Consider the following 20,620-nt stretch of genomic DNA (forward strand, 5'->3'; position numbering starts at 1 on the left):
GTAATTTGTATTTAATTGTAATTTTTTTTATTTTAATTGAATTTAATTGTAATGCCAGTTGCCTTAGCATGTGGGATATTGCAGTGCTCCAGTCCTCACGACTTCTGGACCTTCTTTGGTTGCTTAGACCTCTTATTTGCACAAGCTGACCCAACATCTGTGGAAATAACACCCCAAAAAGAATGAAATGTCCATTTTTTGGAGAGAGATGGAACCCAGGAGGTGCTTGGTGTTGGGACCAGCCAAGGACTGGCTGTGGTGGGAAGCTTGGGGCTGGGAGCACCATGGATGGGAAGCAACCTCAGGAGGGGGTGGGGAAGGGGTCTGTGGGTGGGTGTCCCATCCTGGTAAGAGATGAGTCAGTTTGCAGCTCTAATTAAAGCCCAGGAAGGGGGGGAAGGAGGTGGTGGGGGAGCAGGAATGGAGGCACAATGTGAGGGGGGGGAGCATCCTCTGCCAACCATGAGTCAGAGGAGCAAGGGGGGAGATGGCAGAGGAGCTGAAGATGGGCTGAAGGAGAAGGAACCAAAGGAGAAGCAATCAAACACACAGACAGAGCATTGGGCTGGGGTTAGGTAGTTGTTGGAATGATGGAAAATCTGTGGGGATTGAGGGAAGAGCTCAGTCTGAGATGTAAAGCTGATGGTGCTGGTGGTGAGGCCAAATGGTGACCTGAAGACTCTGAAATAAGGGTGAAATGATCACTGTGTTGTCTTCCCTTCGTGCCATTTCCTTCACAAATAAAGTGTGGACTCAAAAATACAACCTTGCCTTGGGCTACTTAACCTCTCCAGAGGTCACTGGGTTCATTTTTTTCTGGCTCTGCCATGGAACTGCTCCTCCTACAGCCTCATCAACCTTCTGCATCCAGTTGTGCCCAGCTCCAGAGAGACAGGGAACTCCTGGAGAGGCAAAAAAGGTGATGGGGGGATTGGAGCATCTTCTGAGGAAAGGCTGAGAGAGTTGGGACTCTTCAGCCTGGAGAAGAGAAGGCTGAGGGGAGACCATGTGAATGTCTAGAAGTATCTAAAGAGTGGAAGGAGGATGGAGCCAGACCCAGTGACAGGGTGAGGGGCAATGGGCACAAGGTGGAACGAAGGGAGTTCCAGCTGAACATGAGGAAAAAATTTCTTTATGGTGAGTGTGCCACTGGCCCAGGGAGGTTGTGGAGTTCCCTTCTCTGGAGATGCCCAAACCCCACCTGGATGCAGCCCTGTGGGATGTGCTCTAAGGGATCCTTGCTAAAGCACCTCTTGCTCTAAGGGATCCTTGCTTTAGGGGGAGAGTTGGGCTCTCTCTAGAGCTCCCTTCCAGCTCTGATAATTCTGTGATTCCCTGATTCTCCTGACCCTCTCTCTCTTGCCTTCCAGGTGCACAGTAGGTCAACCAACATGAGTGGCCTTGGGGACAGCTCAACAGACCCTGCCAACCCCGACTCTCGGAAGAGGAAAGGTTCACCCTGTGACACAGCCCAGAGGTACGTGTGCCACCCCCCAGCTGTCCCCTCCCCGTGGTGGCTCCGTTGTCATTCCCAGCTCCTTGGCTGGGTCCCGGCTGCTGGAGCAGATGGAGCTTCCCAGCCACTTGGGAATGTTCACACTTCCCACCACCACTTCGCTTTGCTTTGAGCTGCACTGGGAGAGGGGAGCAGGATGGGAAGGCAGCTCCCCATCTGCTCAGCTCGTTAGGAGGTGGCAAAGGATGATCAGAGAGGCTCATTAATCCAAGTTAATGGATTGGTTTTACAGAGCAAGAGGGGCTCGGGGGGTGTGGGGGAGCATCCAGCACAGATTTTCCTCCAGGGTAAAATTTCGGGCAGATAATTCTGCAGGGTCAACAGATCATCCCAAACCTTCTGCCTCTCCGTGTCTGAATCCCCAGCAATCCCTGGTTTTGTGGCATTCAGAAGCTTTGGTGGAGAACCTTGTTCTGGGTTGTGCAGTTGCAGAGCAGGATGAGTTCCTGTCTGAAATGGTTTCATTTCTCTGAGCACCAAAGCTCAGCTCGCTGCAGGTGGGCACCTCCTGGTTCTGACAGCTCAGAGAGTTGGGGGTGTTCAGGCTGGGAAGAGAGGGATGAAATGGGGAGACCTTAGAGCACCTTCCAGTGCCTGAAGGGGCTCCAGGAAAGCTGGGGAGGGACTTGGGACAAGGGCCTGGAGGGATGGGAGCCTGCGAGGGGGAAGGGTTTGCAGCTGGGAGAGGGGAGATGGAGAGGAGATCTTGGGCAGGGAGGGAGGGAGGGAGGGAGGGAGAAATTGTTTGGTTGGACTTGGTGATCTCAGAGGTCCTTTCCAGCCATGAGCATTCTGTGATTCTCAGGTGTGGGCCATGGGTTAGTGGTGGCCTGGAATAAGGTGATGTCCTGGCTGGGCTGGAGTGGGATAGGACAAGGGGGAAGGGTTTGGAGCTGGGAGAGGGGAGGATGGAGAGTGGATACAAGGATGTCCTGATCTGAGAGGACCAGGATAAAAAGCTGCCTGTGATCACACTGCCCCAAGACTGCCTGGGAGCCCACCAGCACCTTCTGGGCTGTGGCAGTTCCCATGGGGAGCAGCTGTGGCTGTGGGGAGGAGATGATGGCCCAGGTGACCCAAATGGACCAATCACAGGGCTCCTTCCCATGGTGCTCAGGATAAAATGGCTTCAGGAGAGCCCTGGGGGCTTTATGGGTTTGTGTGCTGGTTGGGGGGGTCAGGGTTGGGTTGTGTGAGTTGAGTTGAGTTGAGTTGAGTTGAGTTGAGTTGAGTTGAGTTGAGTTGAGTTGAGTTGAGTTGAGCTGAGCTGGGGTTGGGTCAGTTCGGTTGGGTTGAGTTGGGTTGGGGTTGGTTGGTGTGTGTTTGGGGTCTGCTTGGTGCTGCTGCTCCTTGTTGCCTCACTGGAGAAGAACCTGGTCCCTGGGGTCAGGTCACCTTCTGCCTTCCAGGTAGGAGCTGCTTGGTTGCTCCGGGGCTGTTGGGGACTGGCACTGGGAGCCTGGACTTGGGCACCTCCATCTCTTTCCCAGTCCAATGTGGGACTGTTCTGGGTAGAGGTGACCAACTGGGGAGCAGGGGTTCCATATTTATGTGTTTCTATGTTTTTGTAGTTTAAGATCCCTATCTATTTCATTAAACCCACCCTAGTTTCTTCTTTCAACCTGAAAATCTTTCTCTCTTATTCCTGATTTGATTGTCCCCTGGGAGGGCAGTGGGGGGATAACAGAGATCATCTGTCACCTGCTTATTGGTTAAAACCATGGCAAAAAAGGAGGAAATTGTTTACATGGAGAGTGGTGAAACTCTGCCCCAGGCTGCCCAGAGAGGTGGGAGATGCCCCAGATCCCCACAACCATTCCAGGTCAGGTTTGACAAAGTTCTGAGCAACTTACTTGCTTGAAGATGTTCCTGCTCCCTGCAGGACTCAATGGCCTTGAAAGGTCCCTTTCCCACCCAAACCACTCTGTGATTTTCTGTGGTTTGTTTCTAAGCACTCTGAGAAAGCCACCTCCTGCTGACCCCAAAATAGAAAGGTTGGGATATCAATTTATTGTTCATAGAGAAGCAGAAACTTCTGGATGGAGCTCAGTGAGGTTTTACCTCCACAGAGGTAATTTTCAGGAATTTTTAGGAGTGTTGATACAGATACTTCTCATTGGCTTGGCCATCCCACCCTGAACCCTGAGCTGAAGCCTCCCAGGTCCTCCCTAGAGCTGCATCTTCCTCCAGAGCAGCTCCCAGATCACATCCAGGGTAGGGATGGATCTCATCCTCCTCCCCAGCCTCACCTTAACATCTTCCAGAGCAGAGTGAACTTCAGAACTCCTTTGTTGAAAACCTGGAAGGTTCAACTCTTGCTTTTGATGACATTCTGGAGCCATAGAGCACAACCCACTGCTGTAATATTCTCATGATGCTTTTATGTAAGGAAAATTGGCCAATTCTCCCTCCTACAAGGTGGAAGTTGCCACAGCAACAGCGACATTAAAGCTTTGCATGAAATGAGCTCACCCACCACAGAGGGAATTTTTTTATATTTTTTTCCCCCTCACCCCTCTGCTGTTGGATTTTGGTTTGTGGGGAGAGCTCAGAATTAAGTTGACTTTCCCTAAAAGGGATCAGCTTCTTCAGGAAGGATTTACCTGTCCCAGGAAAGTGTCACTGCTGGTGTCACCAATCCCTGGGCAGGAGCTGTCAGAGGTCCCTGGCTGGGCAGAGGATTCCTGCAGCAGGTGACCATCCATCCATCCATCCATCCATCCTCTGGGAACCTCCTTTTGGTGCCTCTCAGCCCTTGGCTCCCATGGGAGGGTAGGAAGAGCTCCTGCTCCCATCCCAGCCCACTCTGGAGGAGTTTCCAGGTTGCTCCATGTGTGTCCCAGGAAAGGTCTCACAAAGGACTTGACAAGACTGGTGGCCAGAGGAGAAACATGGCTTGTGCTCTCCACCCCCCCAGCTGGCTTTGCCTTTTCTTTTTTCCTTTTTTTTTTCTTTCATTCTGCTGAGTTAAGGGAGGGTGGGTTCATCCCTGCCATCCCTCTGGGCACTCAGGACACAAAGAGGAGAAGTGAGGTGATGGAGAGTGAGCTTGGGAGGTTCATCATCCCTGTGGTCATCAGATATTTTCATGTGAACGTTTAAACAGCAGAAAAAAAACCCAACCAAGAGGCAAAACCTTCTTGTCAGACCTGGAAATTGAGGCCAGGAACATCTCCCCATCCCCACAGGCATCTCAGCAGCTTCTTGGTGCCCTGTAAATAATAGGGAATTTTCAGGTGATGCTTCTTACGTAGTGATGGATGTCCTGGGGAGGCTGTAGTGAAAAATTAGGTGGCTTATTGAAAACCAAATTGACAGAAGTGGCTGGAATTAGGAAAAAATAAGGAAACATCCATGCAGCCTACCTTCAAGGGAAGGGATGGAGCTATCTCACCCCCTTTGGGATTAATACTCTTTCTAAAGGGTCTCTGCAGAGTTATCAGGATATATTCATGCTCTGGTTGGCTTGCCCTCCTCTCACCAGAGAAAATAAACCAAACTTCTTCTTGAAGCCTTCAGCTGGACCTTGTTTGGTCACACAGCAGGACCCAAGAGCACCTGTGGTGGGACAGAAATCTCCTCCTAAGCTGGGATCAGCTTCTGCAACCAGTGTTTGCTCAGCTCTCCCAGGAGCAATGGGGCCAGGAACATCTCACCATGCCCAGAGGCATCTCAGCAGCTCCTTGGTGTCAGTAAAATTATAGGGGATTTTCAGGTGATGGAGTAATGGGCATCTTGAGGAAGTTAGAACGAGAAATTTAGGTGGTTTATTGAAAACCAACCTCATAAAAAGCATTGCAAGTGGTGTAGAGCCATGCTGGGTGTGTTGAGGTGTCTTTATTTCATCCCATAGTGGATGTAGAAGGAGATATTTAGGGCAAATGTGTCTCTGTGTGTCTGTCCCATATGCACACTTCATTTTGGTGGCTTTGACTCTCATAACATTGGTAAAGAAATGTTTCAGTGTCCTGAGTGGCTTCAAAAAAAGCCACAAAAATAATAATTTCTCAATTCCCAGAATTTAGAAATAGTTGATGGGAGAAGGTTTGGCTTGTGCAGTGGTTGGGACCCCACAGAAAAGCTGCTTTTGGTAGGACAAAAAAAGGTTGATCTCAGGAATATTTTTCATCATCTCATCACCTTTGACTCAGATTTTCTCTGTGGTGAACTCAGGTGGATGCTGTTTAACCTTTACGTGTGGATTTCAGATTAAATTTGTCTCCAGCTGGAAGAGTGACTGGAAAACTGAGTCTGTAAATAACCCCTGGGGATTATTTGAGGCCAGGAACATCTCCCCATTCCCACAGGCATCTCAGCAGTTTCTTGGTGTCCTGTAAATAATAGGGAATTTTCAGGTTAGAACCAACCCATCAATAACAACTGCTTCTGAGAGTTCTGACTGTCAGAGGTCTGGTTTTGGTGGGAGTGCCTGGGCTACCCTACACATCTCCCCTGCCATTAATTTTGAGGTTTAGATCCATAAAAATGCACAAAAACTTGGAGGAACTCCTCAATATTTTGGAGATCCAGAGCGTGGCCATTGCTCCAGCCAGTACTTAGGTTTTTGGGTTCTCGTCCGGTGCCCGTGTGACTTGATTAAGCAATAGGGGGGAAAAAAAATCTCCTGAAAGTGACTTTTAATTTGATTTTCCTTTCTCTAACAGCAATGAAAAGAGGCGCCGGGAGCAGGAGAATAAATATTTGGAGGAGCTGGCAGAGCTGCTGTCTGCAAACATCGGGGACATCGACACCCTGAGCGTCAAACCCGACAAATGCAAGATCCTAAAGAAGACAGTGGACCAGATCCAGCAGATGAAGAGGTTGGAGCAAGGTAAGGCAGAAGTCTTCTACCTTGGCATCTTGGGATGCTTCTGAGTAAGAGTGTTCTGCTGTGTCCATGGTGTCCTGCTGAGTTCCATGAGCCCCCAGTGTGTGGAGTCCTGCAAACTGCAGGAAGTTCAACACGGCCAAGGGCAAGGTTCTGCAGCTGGGTGGAGGCAATCCCATGGAGAAATAGAGGTTGGGAGGAGAAAGGATTGAGGGCAGCCCTGAGGAGAAGGACTTGGGGGTGGGGGTGGTGGAGCAGAAGCTCAACATGAGCCCTCAGGGTGTGCTTGGAGCCCAGAACCCAACCATGTCCTGGGCTGCAGCAAAAGAAGCACAGACAGGGGTCGAGGGAGGGGATTCTCCCCCTCTGCTCTGCTCTGCTGAGACCCCACCTGGAGTTGTGTGTCCAGTTCTGGAGTCCCCAAGAGCAGAAGGACACAGAGCTCCTGGAAGGTGTCCAGAGCAGAGCCACTCAAATGCTCAGAGGGCTGAGCAGCTCCCTGGGAAGCCAGGCTGAGGGCTTGGGGTTGTTCAGCCTGGAGAAGAGGAGGCTCCCAGGTGAGCTCAGAGCAACCTCCCAATATCTGAAGGGGCTCCAAGAAAGCTGGGGGAGGGCTTTGGACACGGGGGGGTAGGGAGAGGACAAGGGAAATGGGTTAAAACTGGAAGAGGGGAGATTGGGGTTGGACATGAGGAGGAAATTCTTGAATTTGAGGGTGCTGAGCCCCTGGTTGCCCAGGTTGCCCAAGGAAGCTGTGGCTGCCCCATCCCTGGCAGTGTCTCAGCCCAGGTTGGATGGGGCTTGGAGCCCCCTGGGCTAGGGGAGGGGTCCCTGACCATGGCAGGGGGGTTTGGAATTGGATGGTCTTTAAGGTCCCTTCCCACCCAAATCATTCTATGTCTTAATTAATGAAGAATCATGATATAATTGTTCCATTATCTGTAATTTTTCTCCTGCTTTGATGGCAGCAGTAGCATGGTGGGGGCTGCTTTGCCCCTGTTGCTCTGCTTGATGCCACCTTGCTTTCTGGTGCAAGGTGGCACTTTACACCCTGTTTGTGCTTCCTCCTGAGCATTCCTTGGATTCAGATAATCACAAGTGGTTGTTGGGCTTCCAGGGTCAGGCCCATTAAGTGCTAATCAGCAATTCTGCTATTAAGTGCCTGCTGAAACCCCTGTTTATAGCTGGGGAAGGTGAAGGGGAGATAACTCTGCCACACGCTCTGCAAGGCTTGGGAGAACCCTGTCCCTTTCTCAGATCTCTTCTCCTGCCAACCAAACAGAGTAGAGGGGCCATTAAGCCACCTCCTGCCAATAAAATGAGGAGAGGAGCTTGAGAAACCTCATAAAGGTTAAAATTCACCCTGAGTCCCAACTCGCAGACTGAAATCTGGAAGTCCAAAGGGCTCCAGCAGTGCAGGGGAGAAGCTGTGAGGTGTGTTGAGGGGGAGATAGGGCTTGTTCAGGTCTCTTGGGTCCCAGCGTGGTCCCCATCATCCCAGTCTAGAGCAGAGGAGGCTCAGGGGAGACCTCATCACTCTCTACAACTCCCTGAAAGGAGGTTGGAGCCAGGGGGGGTCAGGCTCTATCAGTCAGACAAGAGGCTATGGGCTTAAACTCTTCCAGGGAAAGTTTAAGTTGGATATTAGAAAAAAATTCCTTACAGAGAGGGTGATCAGACACTGGAATGGGCTGCCCAGGGAAGGGGTGGATTCTCCATCCCTGGAGCTATTTCAAAAGAGCCTGGATGTGGCACTCAGTGCCATGGGCTGGGAACCACGGGGGGAGTGGATCAAGGGTTGGACTTGGTGATCCCAGAGCTCCTTTCCAACCCAAATGAATCTGGGATTCTGTGATCCCAGCTACCAACTGCCCATCTCACACTCAGCTGCTTTGTCCCTTGTGCAAAGACCCCTTCCTTGTGCAAAGACCTTTTCCTTTGTGCACATGCCTTTTCCTTTGTGCAAACACCTTTTCCTTCATGCAATCATTTTATCCTTCTTGCAACCACTGTGTCCTTTGTGCACAAGGTGACTCCTGCTCCTTGTGGGAGCTGAGAGCCCCTCATCCCTCAGGCTTTGCCTTTGCCAAAGCTCCCGCTGCCCGCTCTGAGCAGGGAACAGATGTGAAGATTTTCCTCTGGGCACTCCATAGAGCCCTGGGATGGTTTTGGGTGGGAAAGGGACCTTTCAAGGCCATCGAGTCCTGCACTGAGTCCTGCATCTTCAACCAGAGCAGGTTGCTCAGAACTTTGTCAAACCTGACCTGGAATGGTTGTGGGGATCTGGGGCATCTCCCACCTCTCTGGGCAGCCTGGGCCAGAGTTTTACCACCCTCCATGTGAACAATTTCTTCCTTTTTTTCCATGGTTTTAACCAATAAGCAGGTGACAGATGCTCTTTGTTATCCCTCCCACTGCCTTCCCAGGGGACAATAAAATCAGGAATAAGGGAGTGAGACTTCCAGGTTGACAGAAGAAACTAGGATGGGTTTAATGAAATAGAGATCTTAAACTAAAAAAAATGTAGAAATATATAAATATGGGACCCCTGCTCCTCAGTTGGTCACCTCCTACCCAGAACAGTCCCATTTTGGACTGGGAGAGAGATGGAGGTGTCCAAGTCCAGGCTCCCAGTGACAGTCCCTAACAATTTCTTCCTTCTCTCTGGTCTGAATCTCCCTCTTTTTGTTGAAACCCATCTCCTTCCAGCTTGCTGTTCTTTCAGGCTGTCAATTCTGGGGTAAGCACAGCAGTAAAACATTCAACTCATGTTGCAGGGACTGTCCAGGCTTCCCAAGGAAGCAGGAAAACTGCTTTTAGGTTTCATTTCACGTTGCATCCCGGGCTCAGGAAGGATTTTGGGAGTGGGTGGTGAGCACATCCAGGGTTCTGCTTGCTGCCACTTCTCTGGTCATTATTTTTCTTGACATTGCACAGCAGGGCTGAACATTAACTAGGACAAGCACTACTTAAAAATATTATACCTTGAGCTTTGCTCTGCTTCTCTGCCTTATCTAGCCCAGCGCCAAATGATGGGGGGAGAAGAAACTTCACCTGTATTTGTTCTTGGCAGTTTAGGGTGAGAGCGTTTTATGGGAGGAGGTAGGGAGAAGATGGCCAAAAAAATCAGAATATTTGTGGCCAGAGATGCTCCTCTGTCCTTGGAGTTTGCCTCCAGTTGTGTCTCCCTGCCTGTGTCCTTCCTCCTCTCGCCGTTTCTCAGCCATAAAGCTGATTAATATTTGCTAACTGCTGAGGATGTGGTTTGGTTGCTAAAGTGTTGGGGATGGGGACGTGTGGCTCTTGGGAAACTCCCCTGGAGATGTGATTTCATCTAGCAGAGAGGAGCAGGAGAGGTTGGTCCTTGCAGTGATGTCTTGCAGCAGGCTCAGGACCTCCCAGAGTCATAGAAATCTCACCAAAACGTGCTCTTCATCCCAATAATATGCACCCAAACCCCATAAGCACGGGGAAGGGGGAATGATGCTAAACCTCATAGCAGAGCAGATTTTATTTAAAGAGCAGCCAACGTCCTGTTAGGAGTTTAATTAAGGACGTGGAAGTGCAGAGCTGGGAGCTTGGGAAGGGGCAGGTGATATCCCAGGAGGAGCATCCTCCCCCCTGCCAGCTCTGGAAGGTTTGGAGGTCACATCCCACCTTGGGTCACCTTCAGTTTTAACCCTCAAAAAGGGTGTGGAGGAGCCAGCAGAAGCTTGCAGATGGATGCAGGCAGGGGCTGAGCCCTCCCTCCCATCCCCCTGCCTGCTGGGCTGCTATTTAAAGTATGAAGCAAATGCTTTTAGAAAAAAAAAAATTCTGAGGGTCTGGACACCTTCCAATGTGAGTAATGTACAGTTGGCAGAACAAGGGGTTTGCGGCTGTGGCAGCAACCTGAAATCCCTCTGCCGAGACAGCAATAAAATCAGAGGAGGAAGAGGCCAGGCAGTTCATTTTTCAGCCTTTGTCCATCCCATATAAAAGTTAGCTTCGTTTTTTTAATTTTCCCCTCAAAGTTGGGTGTTGGAGCCCTTCGGCTGTGCTTGTGCACCCTGAGTTGCTCCAAAAGTCCCTGATGGGTGGTGTGGAGGTGAATCAGGAGCTGTCTCCTGCCTGGGATCTGCTGGGCACTCTGTCCATCCATGGGGACCTCCCTCCTCATTGCCTCCAGACTGGCTTTGCAGCCAGAACGTGGAGCTGAAGGTCCTGTCCTGGGGTGGCTCCTCTGCTCCAGACCATGACATCAGAATCAGATGTTCTGGGGAGCTGAGTTTGCTCAAGGTTCATTCCTGGGCTGCACCCCCAGAGTGTGAGCAGCAGGGCCAGGGAGGGGATTGTCCCCTCTGCTCTGCTCTGGGGAGCCCCCCCTGGGGTAAAGCTGTGTCCATCTCTGGGGTCCCCATCAGCAGAAGGACACGGAGCTGTTGGAGCCAGTGCAGAGGAGGCCCTGGAGCTGCTGGGAGGGCTGGAGCAGCTCTGCTCTGGAGCCAGGCTGAGAGAGTTGGGGGTGTTGAGGCTGGAGAAGAGAAGGCTGCAACGGGGAGACCTTAGAGCACCTTCCAGTGCCTGAAGGGGCTCCAGGAAAGCTGGGGAGGGACTTGGGACAAGGGCCTGGAGGGATGGGACCCTGCGAGGGGGAAGGGTTTGCAGCTGGGAGAGGGGAGATGGAGAGGAGATCTTGGGCAGGGAGGGAGGGAGTGAGGGAGGGAGAAATTGTTTGGTTGGACTTGGTGATCTCAGAGGTCCTTTCCAGCCATGAGCATTCTGTGATTCTCAGGTGTGGGCCATGGGTTAGTGGTGGCCTGGAATAAGGTGATGTCCTGGCTGGGCTGGAGTGGGATAGGACAAGGGGGAAGGGTTTGGAGCTGGGAGAGGGGAGCTGGGGCTGAGATGTGAGGGAGAAATTGCTTGGGGTGAGGGTGCTGAGCCCCTGGTTGCCCAGGTTGCCCAAGGAAGCTGTGGCTGCCCCATCCCTGGCAGTGTCTCAGCCCAGGTTGGATGGGGCTTGGAGCCCCCTGGGCTGGGGGAGGGGTCCCTGACCATGGTTTTCGTTGGATCTCAAGGATCTTTCAGGTCCCTTCCCACCCAAACCAGTCTGGGATGAGCTCAGAACAGCACTTTCTGTGGTGAAAACACCCTGGACAGGGCAGGCTGGAGAGTTTCACTGCTCCACATGTCTGACTTGTAGGGTTAGCATGAAGCTTGTTAGAAGACCCCCTCAGAGCATCTTGTTGGAGCTGCAGTGGAGTCAGAGGGCTGCAGGCTGGTGTCTGGTGCAAATGGAGAAATAAAGCATCTTGGTCATTTAGGAGAGCAGAGAAATGAGCATGGATGTAAAAAATCCGTGTTGATGCAAGAACCACCACTTGTTTTGCTTCTTTTCTGTAAAACAATGCAATACTTGATGTCTGCTCCGTGGAGGTGGGGGTCACCCCTACCCAGAGGAGGGGCAGAGCCTCAGCATCCAACCCCCCTGTGATGCAGTGGCACGTGGGCTCCAGAAAGGTTTCTCCCTTTCCCCCAGATGCCTTTTTTTTTTAAATAAAACACCTGGGTTTGGGTAGGTGGTAACCTTTGAGAAGGGGCAATAAGCAGTGTGCAGAGAGATGGGAGCTGACAAGAGGGCTCATCTCATCTCCCTTCTAGAGCTCCCAACCTTGGCAGTGTCCTTTTTTTAAATCTGAAGCCACTCAGGCTTTTTTTTTTTTTTTTTTTTTTCTTTCCCAAAAGCCCTCTCCCTTGATAGGTTCCTTAATTTCCTTCCAGAGCAGGAGCATCAATCCAAGCCCTTAATAGAATAAATCAAAGAATATTGAGCTTTTCATTACGCCACCTCCAAACCTCCATCAGCCATAGAAAGTTGTCCTTGAAACACCTCCTAAAGCTTCACGAGTGACTCTTCCACTGCTGGTGGCCAAGGGACCTCCTTCCCCCTCTCCTTCCTGCCTTCCCTCATCACTCTTCCTCCTCCTGTGCTGCCATATGTCTTCTTCTGCAGGAATTGATGCACAAAGCATCCACTTCACCTGGTCCAGGAGCAAGCACGGCACGGGTCCCAGCTCCTCCAGGACACCTGGGGTGATGCCCATGAGTTTTGGGTCCTGCGAGGTCCAAAAGCCCCAGCAGATTGATTTTTGTGGCTGCCAAAATCAAGGTTGGATGCCTTGTTTGCTCAGAGTTGTATAAATTCACTGAGCTCGTGAAGGAGCCGGAGCTGCTTCTGCAGTGCAGGGTTTCTTGGGGTGATGGGGAGTTGTGGGACCTCGTGTAGGGCACCTTCAGCCCCCCTGAAGTCTGGGTTTTTTAGTGGAAGAGCTGCTGAATTTAGTCTTACAGATGTTTAAGGGGGGAAAATACATTTCAGTGATTTCACTGAAAATATATTGCACCAATTTTTATCAGTGCAATTTTTAGTTGGTAATAGCAACCTGGTTTGGGGACATCTTAAAAGGCAAAGGATGAGCTTGCTTTTCCAAACATTTCTCTTGTCAACCTACAAAGATGACCCTTAACTTTTAAGCTGAGTGATTTTGGGCAGGAAGGGAGGGGGAAGCTATTTTTTGAGCCTTTACTTTGAAATCTTTCAGGGATTTTTAGCCACAGGAGGATTTCTGTCTCATCTTGGAGCACACAAAAATTCCCCAACTACTTCTTCTACTGCACGAAGGTGTCCTCTGTGGGGTCCACCAAAAACAATTGTGTCCTCCTGACATCTTTTGATTTATTTTTTTCCCCCAAAAATGTGGCATTAATAAGATTGCCTCCTTCAGGCAAGTTTGTGCTGCTTTGACACTAGGACAAATCAACCCAAAAAGAAAAGAAAACCTTTGATGGGGAAATGGGAAGACCCCCCACTTCTTTGGAAGTTAACCTACTTGGGGAAGTAATTTTCCTGTAGGTTAATTAAGAGAAGTAGATGAAATAATTATTGATTCTGGCTGCTGGGTTGCCTACAATCGTTGGGCTGTTGGTGGCTTTCCTTTAATTATGTGTCCCCGTTGTCTTTTCACATGTTTGGGATTGGCCCTGGGTTTGTTTTTGTGGTGCACACGTAGGATTTCTGGTGCAGAGAGGTCCTGGGTCCTCAGTGGGACATCTGGCAGCTTCTTCAGGAGTGACCAGCAGCAAAAAAACCCCACAACTCTTGGTTTGTCTTTAGCCAAAAATGGTCAGAAAATGAAGCAGTGGCCTGGGAAGAGGCTTCTCCCACAGCTTGGGATGGTGGTTTTGGGAAGAGGAGAGGAGGAGACCTTGTCCTTGGGCTCTGAGTCAAGAGGCACTTCTTGTCCCAGCAGCTGAGTGGTGTGGTGGGATAATCAGGATGGAAACAGGATTGCCAGGAAACCACAAAGTGAATCCATGCCTGAGATGTGTGGAAGGCAGTGGTGGAGCTGAGACCCCTGGGAGAGCTTTACCCCAAAGCAGAGGAACCCAGGGCAGAGCAATCAAAGGCTTTCAGCTGAAGAGGAGGCAGCAGTGTGCCCAGGTGGCCAAGAAGGCCAATGGCATCCTGGGCTGTGTCAGGAAGAGCGTGGCCAGCAGGTCCAGGGAAGGGATTCTGCCCCTGTGCTCAGCCCTGGGGAGGCCACAGCTTGAGTCCTGTGTCCAGTTCTGGGCCCCTCAGCTCAGGAAGGAGATTGAGGTGCTGGAGCAGGTCCAGAGAAGAGCAAGGAGGCTGTGAAGGGATCCAGCACAAGTGCTGTGAGGAAGGGCTGAGGGAGCTGGGGGTGTTGAGGCTGGAGAAGAGGAGGCTCAGGGGAGACCTCATCACTCTCTCCAACTCCCTGAAAGGAGGTTGGAGCCAGGGGGGTGTTGGGCTCTTTTCCCAGGCAACTCTCAGCAAGACAAGAGGGCACAAGAGGTCTCAAGTTGTGCCAGGGGAGGTTTAGGTTGGCCATGAGAAAGAATTTCTTTCTGGAGAGGGTGCTCAGGCATTGGAATGGGCTGCCCAGGGAAGGGGTGGATTCTCCATCCCTGGAGATATTTCAAAAGAGCCTGGATGTGGCACTCAGTGCCATGGGCTGGGAACCACGGGGGGAGTGGAGCAAGGGTTGGACTTGGTGACCTCTGAGGTCCCTTCCAACCCAAATGATTCTGGGATTCTTCTGCCCAGGCTCTCACGCTGCCCTCAGCCCCCAGGGTTTTGTGTCTGCAATCCCTAGGGACAGAGCTCTGCAGGGATGTGCTTTGGAGAAACTGGATTATGTGATCCCTGCAAACATTCCAGAACAAGTTGGATGATCTTGGATTAATTTTCATGCAATCCCAGCCTGGTTTCGGTTGGAGAGAACCTTAAAGATCAACCTTGCTCCTGATGGTCAGGGACCCCTCCCCCAGCCCAGGGGGCTCCAAGCCCCATCCAACCTGGGCTGAGACACTGCCAGGGATGGGGCAGCCACAGCTTCCTTGGGCAACCTGGGCAACCAGGGGCTCAGCAATGGGCAGAGCGTGGCCAGGCTGCTCTCAGGTGACCCAAAGCCACCTCTTCTCTAGACTGGACAAACCTCTTCCATTGGCTTTCCATCTCCAGATCAGTGCTCCAGCCCCAACCAGCTCTTATACTGGGCACCCAGAACTGGATGCAGTGTCTGGATGTGGTGCCCATGGTGGGTTGGAGAGGCAGAGAGGTCCCAGGGACTCTGGACCCCAGGGATGTCCAGCTATGTCCCCATGTCACATCTTAGCACCTTTCTTGGTGACTGGAGAGATGCCCAGATGGGTGTTGCTGCCAGAAGGAGAAGGTGACAGCGTTGCCATCAGTGCTGCCTTTCTCCCTTCCAGGCTGAAATTGAGTTGAACTATCAAATTCTGAGAATTTAAATGTAATTTTTGGTTGCTTTTATGTGCTGAGACATGGAGGTCCCAAAGGAGGACACTTTTCTGAAGTAGAAGGAGACATTGTAGAGTTTTTTGTGTCGTTCAAGAAGGGATGGAAACCTTGTTGCTTGGGAAATCATTAAATGAAGTTGAAGAAATTGCCTGAGCTCAAAGCATCCCAGGGATGTGTTAGAAACACAAGTTCAGGTCTAACATTAGAGGTTGGATGGAAGAACAAAGGCAGGCAGCAGAATGGCATCTGAGGAGCCACACAACTGGAAATGGAGTAGATGAAAACAGCTTTAAGGGCTTTACATTAATTAAAGGCTGTTTGGTTGGTGTATTTTTTTTAATTAATTAATTAAAACCACATTAAGGTTCGTGTCAAATCTAAAATTAGATTGGAATCTCTTCAGGCTACAGCTGTCAGCCTGGTGCTGCAGCCTCCTCTTTAAACTCATTGACTTTATTGGAGTTATCCTGATTTTTTTTTTATTTTTTTTTTTTTTTGCTTCAAGGGAGGTCAGAGAAGGGATCTTTGCTTTGTCCTGGGAAAGGGATTTGCAGCCTCCGGGTTCCTCAGCTTTTGTGCCACGGGTTCTTCCACGAGGATGTCTCTGGGTGTTTGCAGGTGCCAGGAGGGAAAACTCCTGGTTTATCCTGGATGGATGGAGTGTGAGCAGCAGGGCCAGGGAGGGGATTGTCCCCTCTGCTCTGCTCTGGGGAGCCCCCCCTGGGGTAAAGCTGTGTCCATCTCTGGGGTCCCCATCAGCAGAAGGACACGGAGCTGTTGGAGCCAGTGCAGAGGAGGTCCTGGAGCTGCTGGGAGGGCTGGAGCAGCTCTGCTCTGGAGCCAGGCTGAGAGAGTTGGGGGTGTTGAGGCTGGAGAAGAGAAGGCTGCAACGGGGAGACCTTAGAGCACCTTCCAGTGCCTGAAGGGGCTCCAGGAAAGCTGGGGAGGGACTTGGGACAAGGGCCTGGAGGGATGGGAGCCTGCGAGGGGGAAGGGTTTGCAGCTGGGAGAGGGGAGATGGAGAGGAGATCTTGGGCAGGGAGGGAGGGAGGGAGGGAGAAATTGTTTGGTTGGACTTGGTGATCTCAGAGGTCCTTTCCAGCCATGAGCATTCTGTGATTCTCAGGTGTGGGCCATGGGTTAGTGGTGGCCTGGAATAAGGTGATGTCCTGGCTGGGCTGGAGTGGGATAGGACAAGGGGGAAGGGCTTGGAGCTGGGAGAGGGGAGCTGGGGCTGAGATGGGAGGGAGAAATTGCTTGGGGTGAGGGTGCTGAGCCCCTGGTTGCCCAGGTTGCCCAAGGAAGCTGTGGCTGCCCCATCCCTGGCAGTGTCTCAGCCCAGGTTGGATGGGGCTTGGAGCCCCCTGGGCTGGGGGAGGGGTCCCTGGGCATGGTTTGGGTTGGATCTCGATGATCTTTAGGGTCCCTTCCCACCCAAACCAGGCTGGGATTCTGTGACTGTGCTTAACCCTGCTGGACCTGCTGGTGCCACCAGAGTGAGGGATGCTCTCTGGTTTTATCCTGTCTCAGTGCCCAGGTTTTCACCCCAGGTTTCAGGGCTACAGGGCAAGAAACCCAACCCTGCCCTGGAGGCCGGGCTGGATATCAGCAGGGGGAGGGAATTTTCCTCCTTGGCTTCTGGAGGTGCCCACTGCAAGCCCTCAGGTGTGAGGCTGATCCATGGTAAAGGGAGTGCAAGCAGATCCAGTCCTTTCCACTGTTTAAATTCACCCTTCTAAGAATCCTTTTGAGATCCTGAAGAGGATGAAACCACCTGCTCAGTTTTGATGGAAATGAGTTTCAGATTATTTCTGTGCTTGTGTTGTCCTTTAATTTGGTTTATTCTTCCTTCTGTTTGGTAACTACTGCCCTTCCCAAATGTACTTTTATAGAATTATTTCTCTTGTTCTCTACCTTCATAGAATCACAGATTTGTTTTGGTTGGGAAAGACCTTTGGATCCATCAAGTCCTGCTCTACACCCAGCACAATCCCAAATCCACCACTAAACTTATCATTCACCAAACCAAGTTTTCCTAGGATCTTTTGTTTTGGAAAGTTATTCCTTTCCTTTAATCAACCCAGCAGCTCTTTTTCCAACTGAATTTTAGTTTTTCTTGTGTGGTTTGGCCTCCACTATCATGATTTTTTCTTACTGGACCTTACCAGTATCTAATTCTGGTACCACCCCTGGTAAGCTGGAGGTAACTTCTCATCTCTTCTCTCATCTCCATTAAGCTGTTCCCAACTTTCAGCCAAAGCTCCCACTCTTGGTTGATGCCCATGACCTCCAAGTAGTAGAAAGTGAAAGAAATGAGCACAGTTGAGCAGAGCTGTTGGGTGATTTTTCTACCATTTGGTCCATTTGTTAGCAGCTCAACCCACCCTGGAGCTGGTGCCAGAGGAACAGCACTGGGGACCTCTCCTCATCCTGATGAAACATTTTTCTTCCCAAGATTGGGTTTCATGGAGCTTCTTGGGAGTCTCTGTAGATCTTGGGATCCTGGGAAATAGTTCTTTTCAAGGAAAATGGGAGAACCTGGAAGGAAAAGCAGTCACTGTGGACTTGGGATGTGGTGAAAAGCAAGGTGGGCTTCTCTTGGGTGATATTATGGATTTGGTGGGACACAGCTGAGAGCTCAGGCATGGTATCCACACTGGAAGGAGATTGCAAAATCCTGGGAACTTGGAGAGGAGAGCCATGGAAAAAGCCAGAGGCTGGAGAAAATGTCTTTCAGCTTGGATGGTTGAAGAGCTCAGTTGAGTTGTAACTGGGAAGGAGTGGGGACGTGGTGATGACACCATAAACACTGAGGAGAATGGAAAGTGCTGGCTACAAAAAGAGGTTTTTAAACCCAGTGTAACAGCAAATGACTCAAAGCAGAAGCCAGACAGAAAGAAATTAGGCCGAGGGCCCAGAGTTACATCTGGGAGGGTGTTGCTCTGGGAACTGCTGCCAAGGGAAGGGGTGGGTTTAGCCAAGCAGAAGTTCATGGGTCGTGGTGATGGCAGTGGGTGAACTTTGGTGGCTTTGGATAGAAGTCAGACTGGCTTGTAGTGATCCCTGCTTGCCTTCACCTCCATAAATCTGAACTTTGGGAAGTGCCTGGAGAGCTGAGTCCCTGCCTGCATCAACAACTTCTGCCAGCACAAAGCCAGAGGGAGGGTCCTGAGCATCCCTGTGGGTCCACGGGCTTTGCCCTTCTTGGGATGAAAACCTCAGAGTGATGAGTGGCACCTCAGGGATGGGTTGGTTGGAGCAGGTTGGGGGAATTTCACTCCTTCCCCTTCTCCATGGTTTGGTGTTGAAGGGATGGCAACTTCCCAACCCTCCCTGCCCAGCCCTCCCTGCAGAGACTGCTGAAGTCTCTCTGGAATCTGTTTTATATCAGGGATTGATTTCTGATACAAACTCCCCCCAGGTCAGTCCTATAAAAAAAAAACAAAAAAAACCAAACCAAACAAAACAAAATCATCTCTGCCTATGCAGCAGAGCCAGGGAGCATCCTCTGGATATGTTGATTTTATGGAGTCCTACCACCTACAAAGCATGTCAATAAAATTCTCATCCCTGCTCTGACAGCTTTAATCGAGCTGGCAGCTTAAATATAGACCAAGGGGAAGGGGAGGCTGCTAAGAATTGCAGCGACCTCTCCAAATGCTGCCTTTCTTTTTAACAAGTGAACATTTGGTTATTACATCCTCGAGCTTCCAAGCATCTCACACTGTCAAGAACTAATAAATCCTTTAGCACCTCGCTGGAAGAAGAGGAGCTGATAGGATGGCACAGGGGGGTGGATGGATCGTGCAGAGACTCATAAACCACCTGTAGAAGTCACTCCTCCTCTTGCCTTCTGCTGTGCCAGAGGAGCTTTTTTTCCCCCCCCCCCCTTCTTTTTTTTTTTTGTCTTTCCTCTTCGAATCAATTTCATTTATAAGAGAGGCAGGAAAAGAGAAGGAGAAAAAAAAAAATCCCCTTTCTCTAAAAACCTCTTCCTGACCCTCCTTATCCTCTGTGGAGATGGACAAAACCTGTTTGAAGATTGTTCTTCCCCCAGGATGGCATCCCAGCAGGATTTTTGTGGAAAGAAAAGGACCTTAAAGGTCCTCTGGACAGGCAGGGCCACCCAGAATCATGGAGTCACAGAATGGTTCCAGGACACCTCCCACCAGCCCAGGGTGCTCCAAGCTCCATCCAACCTTCAACACTGCCAGGGATGGGGCAGCCACAACTTCTCTGGGCAAATTTGCCCTCTTCTGAGCTTGTCCTCCCTCTGCTTTGGACCCAAATTTGCTTGGTTGATGATCAGATAAAGGTTCACCCATCCCACGAGCTGGCAGCCCTTGGGGTGCAGGAGGATGCTGAGATCCATCCCACCTCTCTTGTAGCAGGAGTGATGGAGACATCTCCTCTGAGCCTGGCCACCAAATGTCCTGTGCTGGAGGGGTTCAGAGGGCAGCTGATCCCTGCATGGTTCTCCCACCTCCATTATTGACCCATCAGAATTTTCCCAGCCTTGCCGTTGCCTCAGAAGCAAAAAATAAACACAATAAACCTCTTTTCCTAGGGGAAAAAAAAAAACCAAGCACCAAACAGACCTGAACTTGGAGCCAGCTGTGCAAGTCCTTCTGTTTTCATTTCAGATTTTCCCCTGAATAAACTTCTATAGACCTTAATCCTCCTAATGCTCCTGTGAGCAGAGAAATAAAGGGAGATTTGTACAAGGAGATAAGAGCTTTTATTATGCTGAGCAATATGGGTGGGTAAAGCAAACAAACTTGCCAGGACACGAGCAGGAGAGTTGTAGGAACCATCTCACTCCCTCTGGGGCCACCTTATTCCCTGGTGCCCAGCTTCTGAGCTTCTCATCTGGTTTCTTCTTCTTCCCCCCAGACCCAGGATTTCATTAGGAAGTGTTTGGTGGCACTTTAAGCCCCACCAGAGCCTTGGGTAGAGACCAAACCCACCCTTTGGATGCTTTTTAATGAGATTTGTGAGATTAAATTATATTAAATACCCTGGAGAGGTTTCAAAGCTGTGGTGCTGATGAGGGACGTGGGGTTTTTTTGGTGGACTTGGTGGTGAGTAAATGTTTGGACATGATGATCTTAAAGGTCTTCTCCAACCAAAACCATTCTATGATTCTATTATTCTATTTCTCATTGTCCCTTCTGCCCTCTCTGTATAGGAAGACCCCCTTCCAAGAGAGGTTTTCATTAATAAATTAAACCTCCAGTCTCAGCTAATAACCTTTTAAATCATTAAGTCCATCTGATGATGAGCTGGGCTGATGGACACTGGAGTGATGGGTCAGGTTCCTCAGGGTGATGTTTGCCCTGGCTATGGGGCCAACATGGACGTGGTTTTATGGAAGCAGGGACTGCTTGGGACCATCCTTGGTCCCTCAAAAAGCAGCTGCAGGTAGTGGCACCTTGGCCCTAGGTGTAGA

The 20,620-nt window shown here is 50.5% G+C and overlaps 1 protein-coding gene across 6 annotated transcripts in view; it reads left to right on the forward strand.

The window, feature by feature from the left end:
• NCOA1 (nuclear receptor coactivator 1) overlaps positions 1-20,620 on the forward strand; it is a 215,416-nt gene that overhangs the window by 135,601 nt on the left and 59,195 nt on the right. For all 6 annotated transcript variants that reach the window (XM_071742270.1, XM_071742272.1, XM_071742271.1 and 3 more), the window contains 2 exons: positions 1,371-1,477; positions 6,181-6,347. In XM_071742270.1, coding sequence (XP_071598371.1) covers positions 1,392-1,477; positions 6,181-6,347 — 253 coding nt within the window. In that variant the 5' untranslated portion in view covers positions 1,371-1,391. The remainder of the gene's footprint in view (positions 1-1,370; positions 1,478-6,180; positions 6,348-20,620) is intronic.

Source organism: Heliangelus exortis, chromosome 3, assembly GCF_036169615.1.
Source record: "Heliangelus exortis chromosome 3, bHelExo1.hap1, whole genome shotgun sequence".
NCBI classification, from domain to species: Eukaryota; Metazoa; Chordata; class Aves; order Apodiformes; family Trochilidae; genus Heliangelus; species Heliangelus exortis.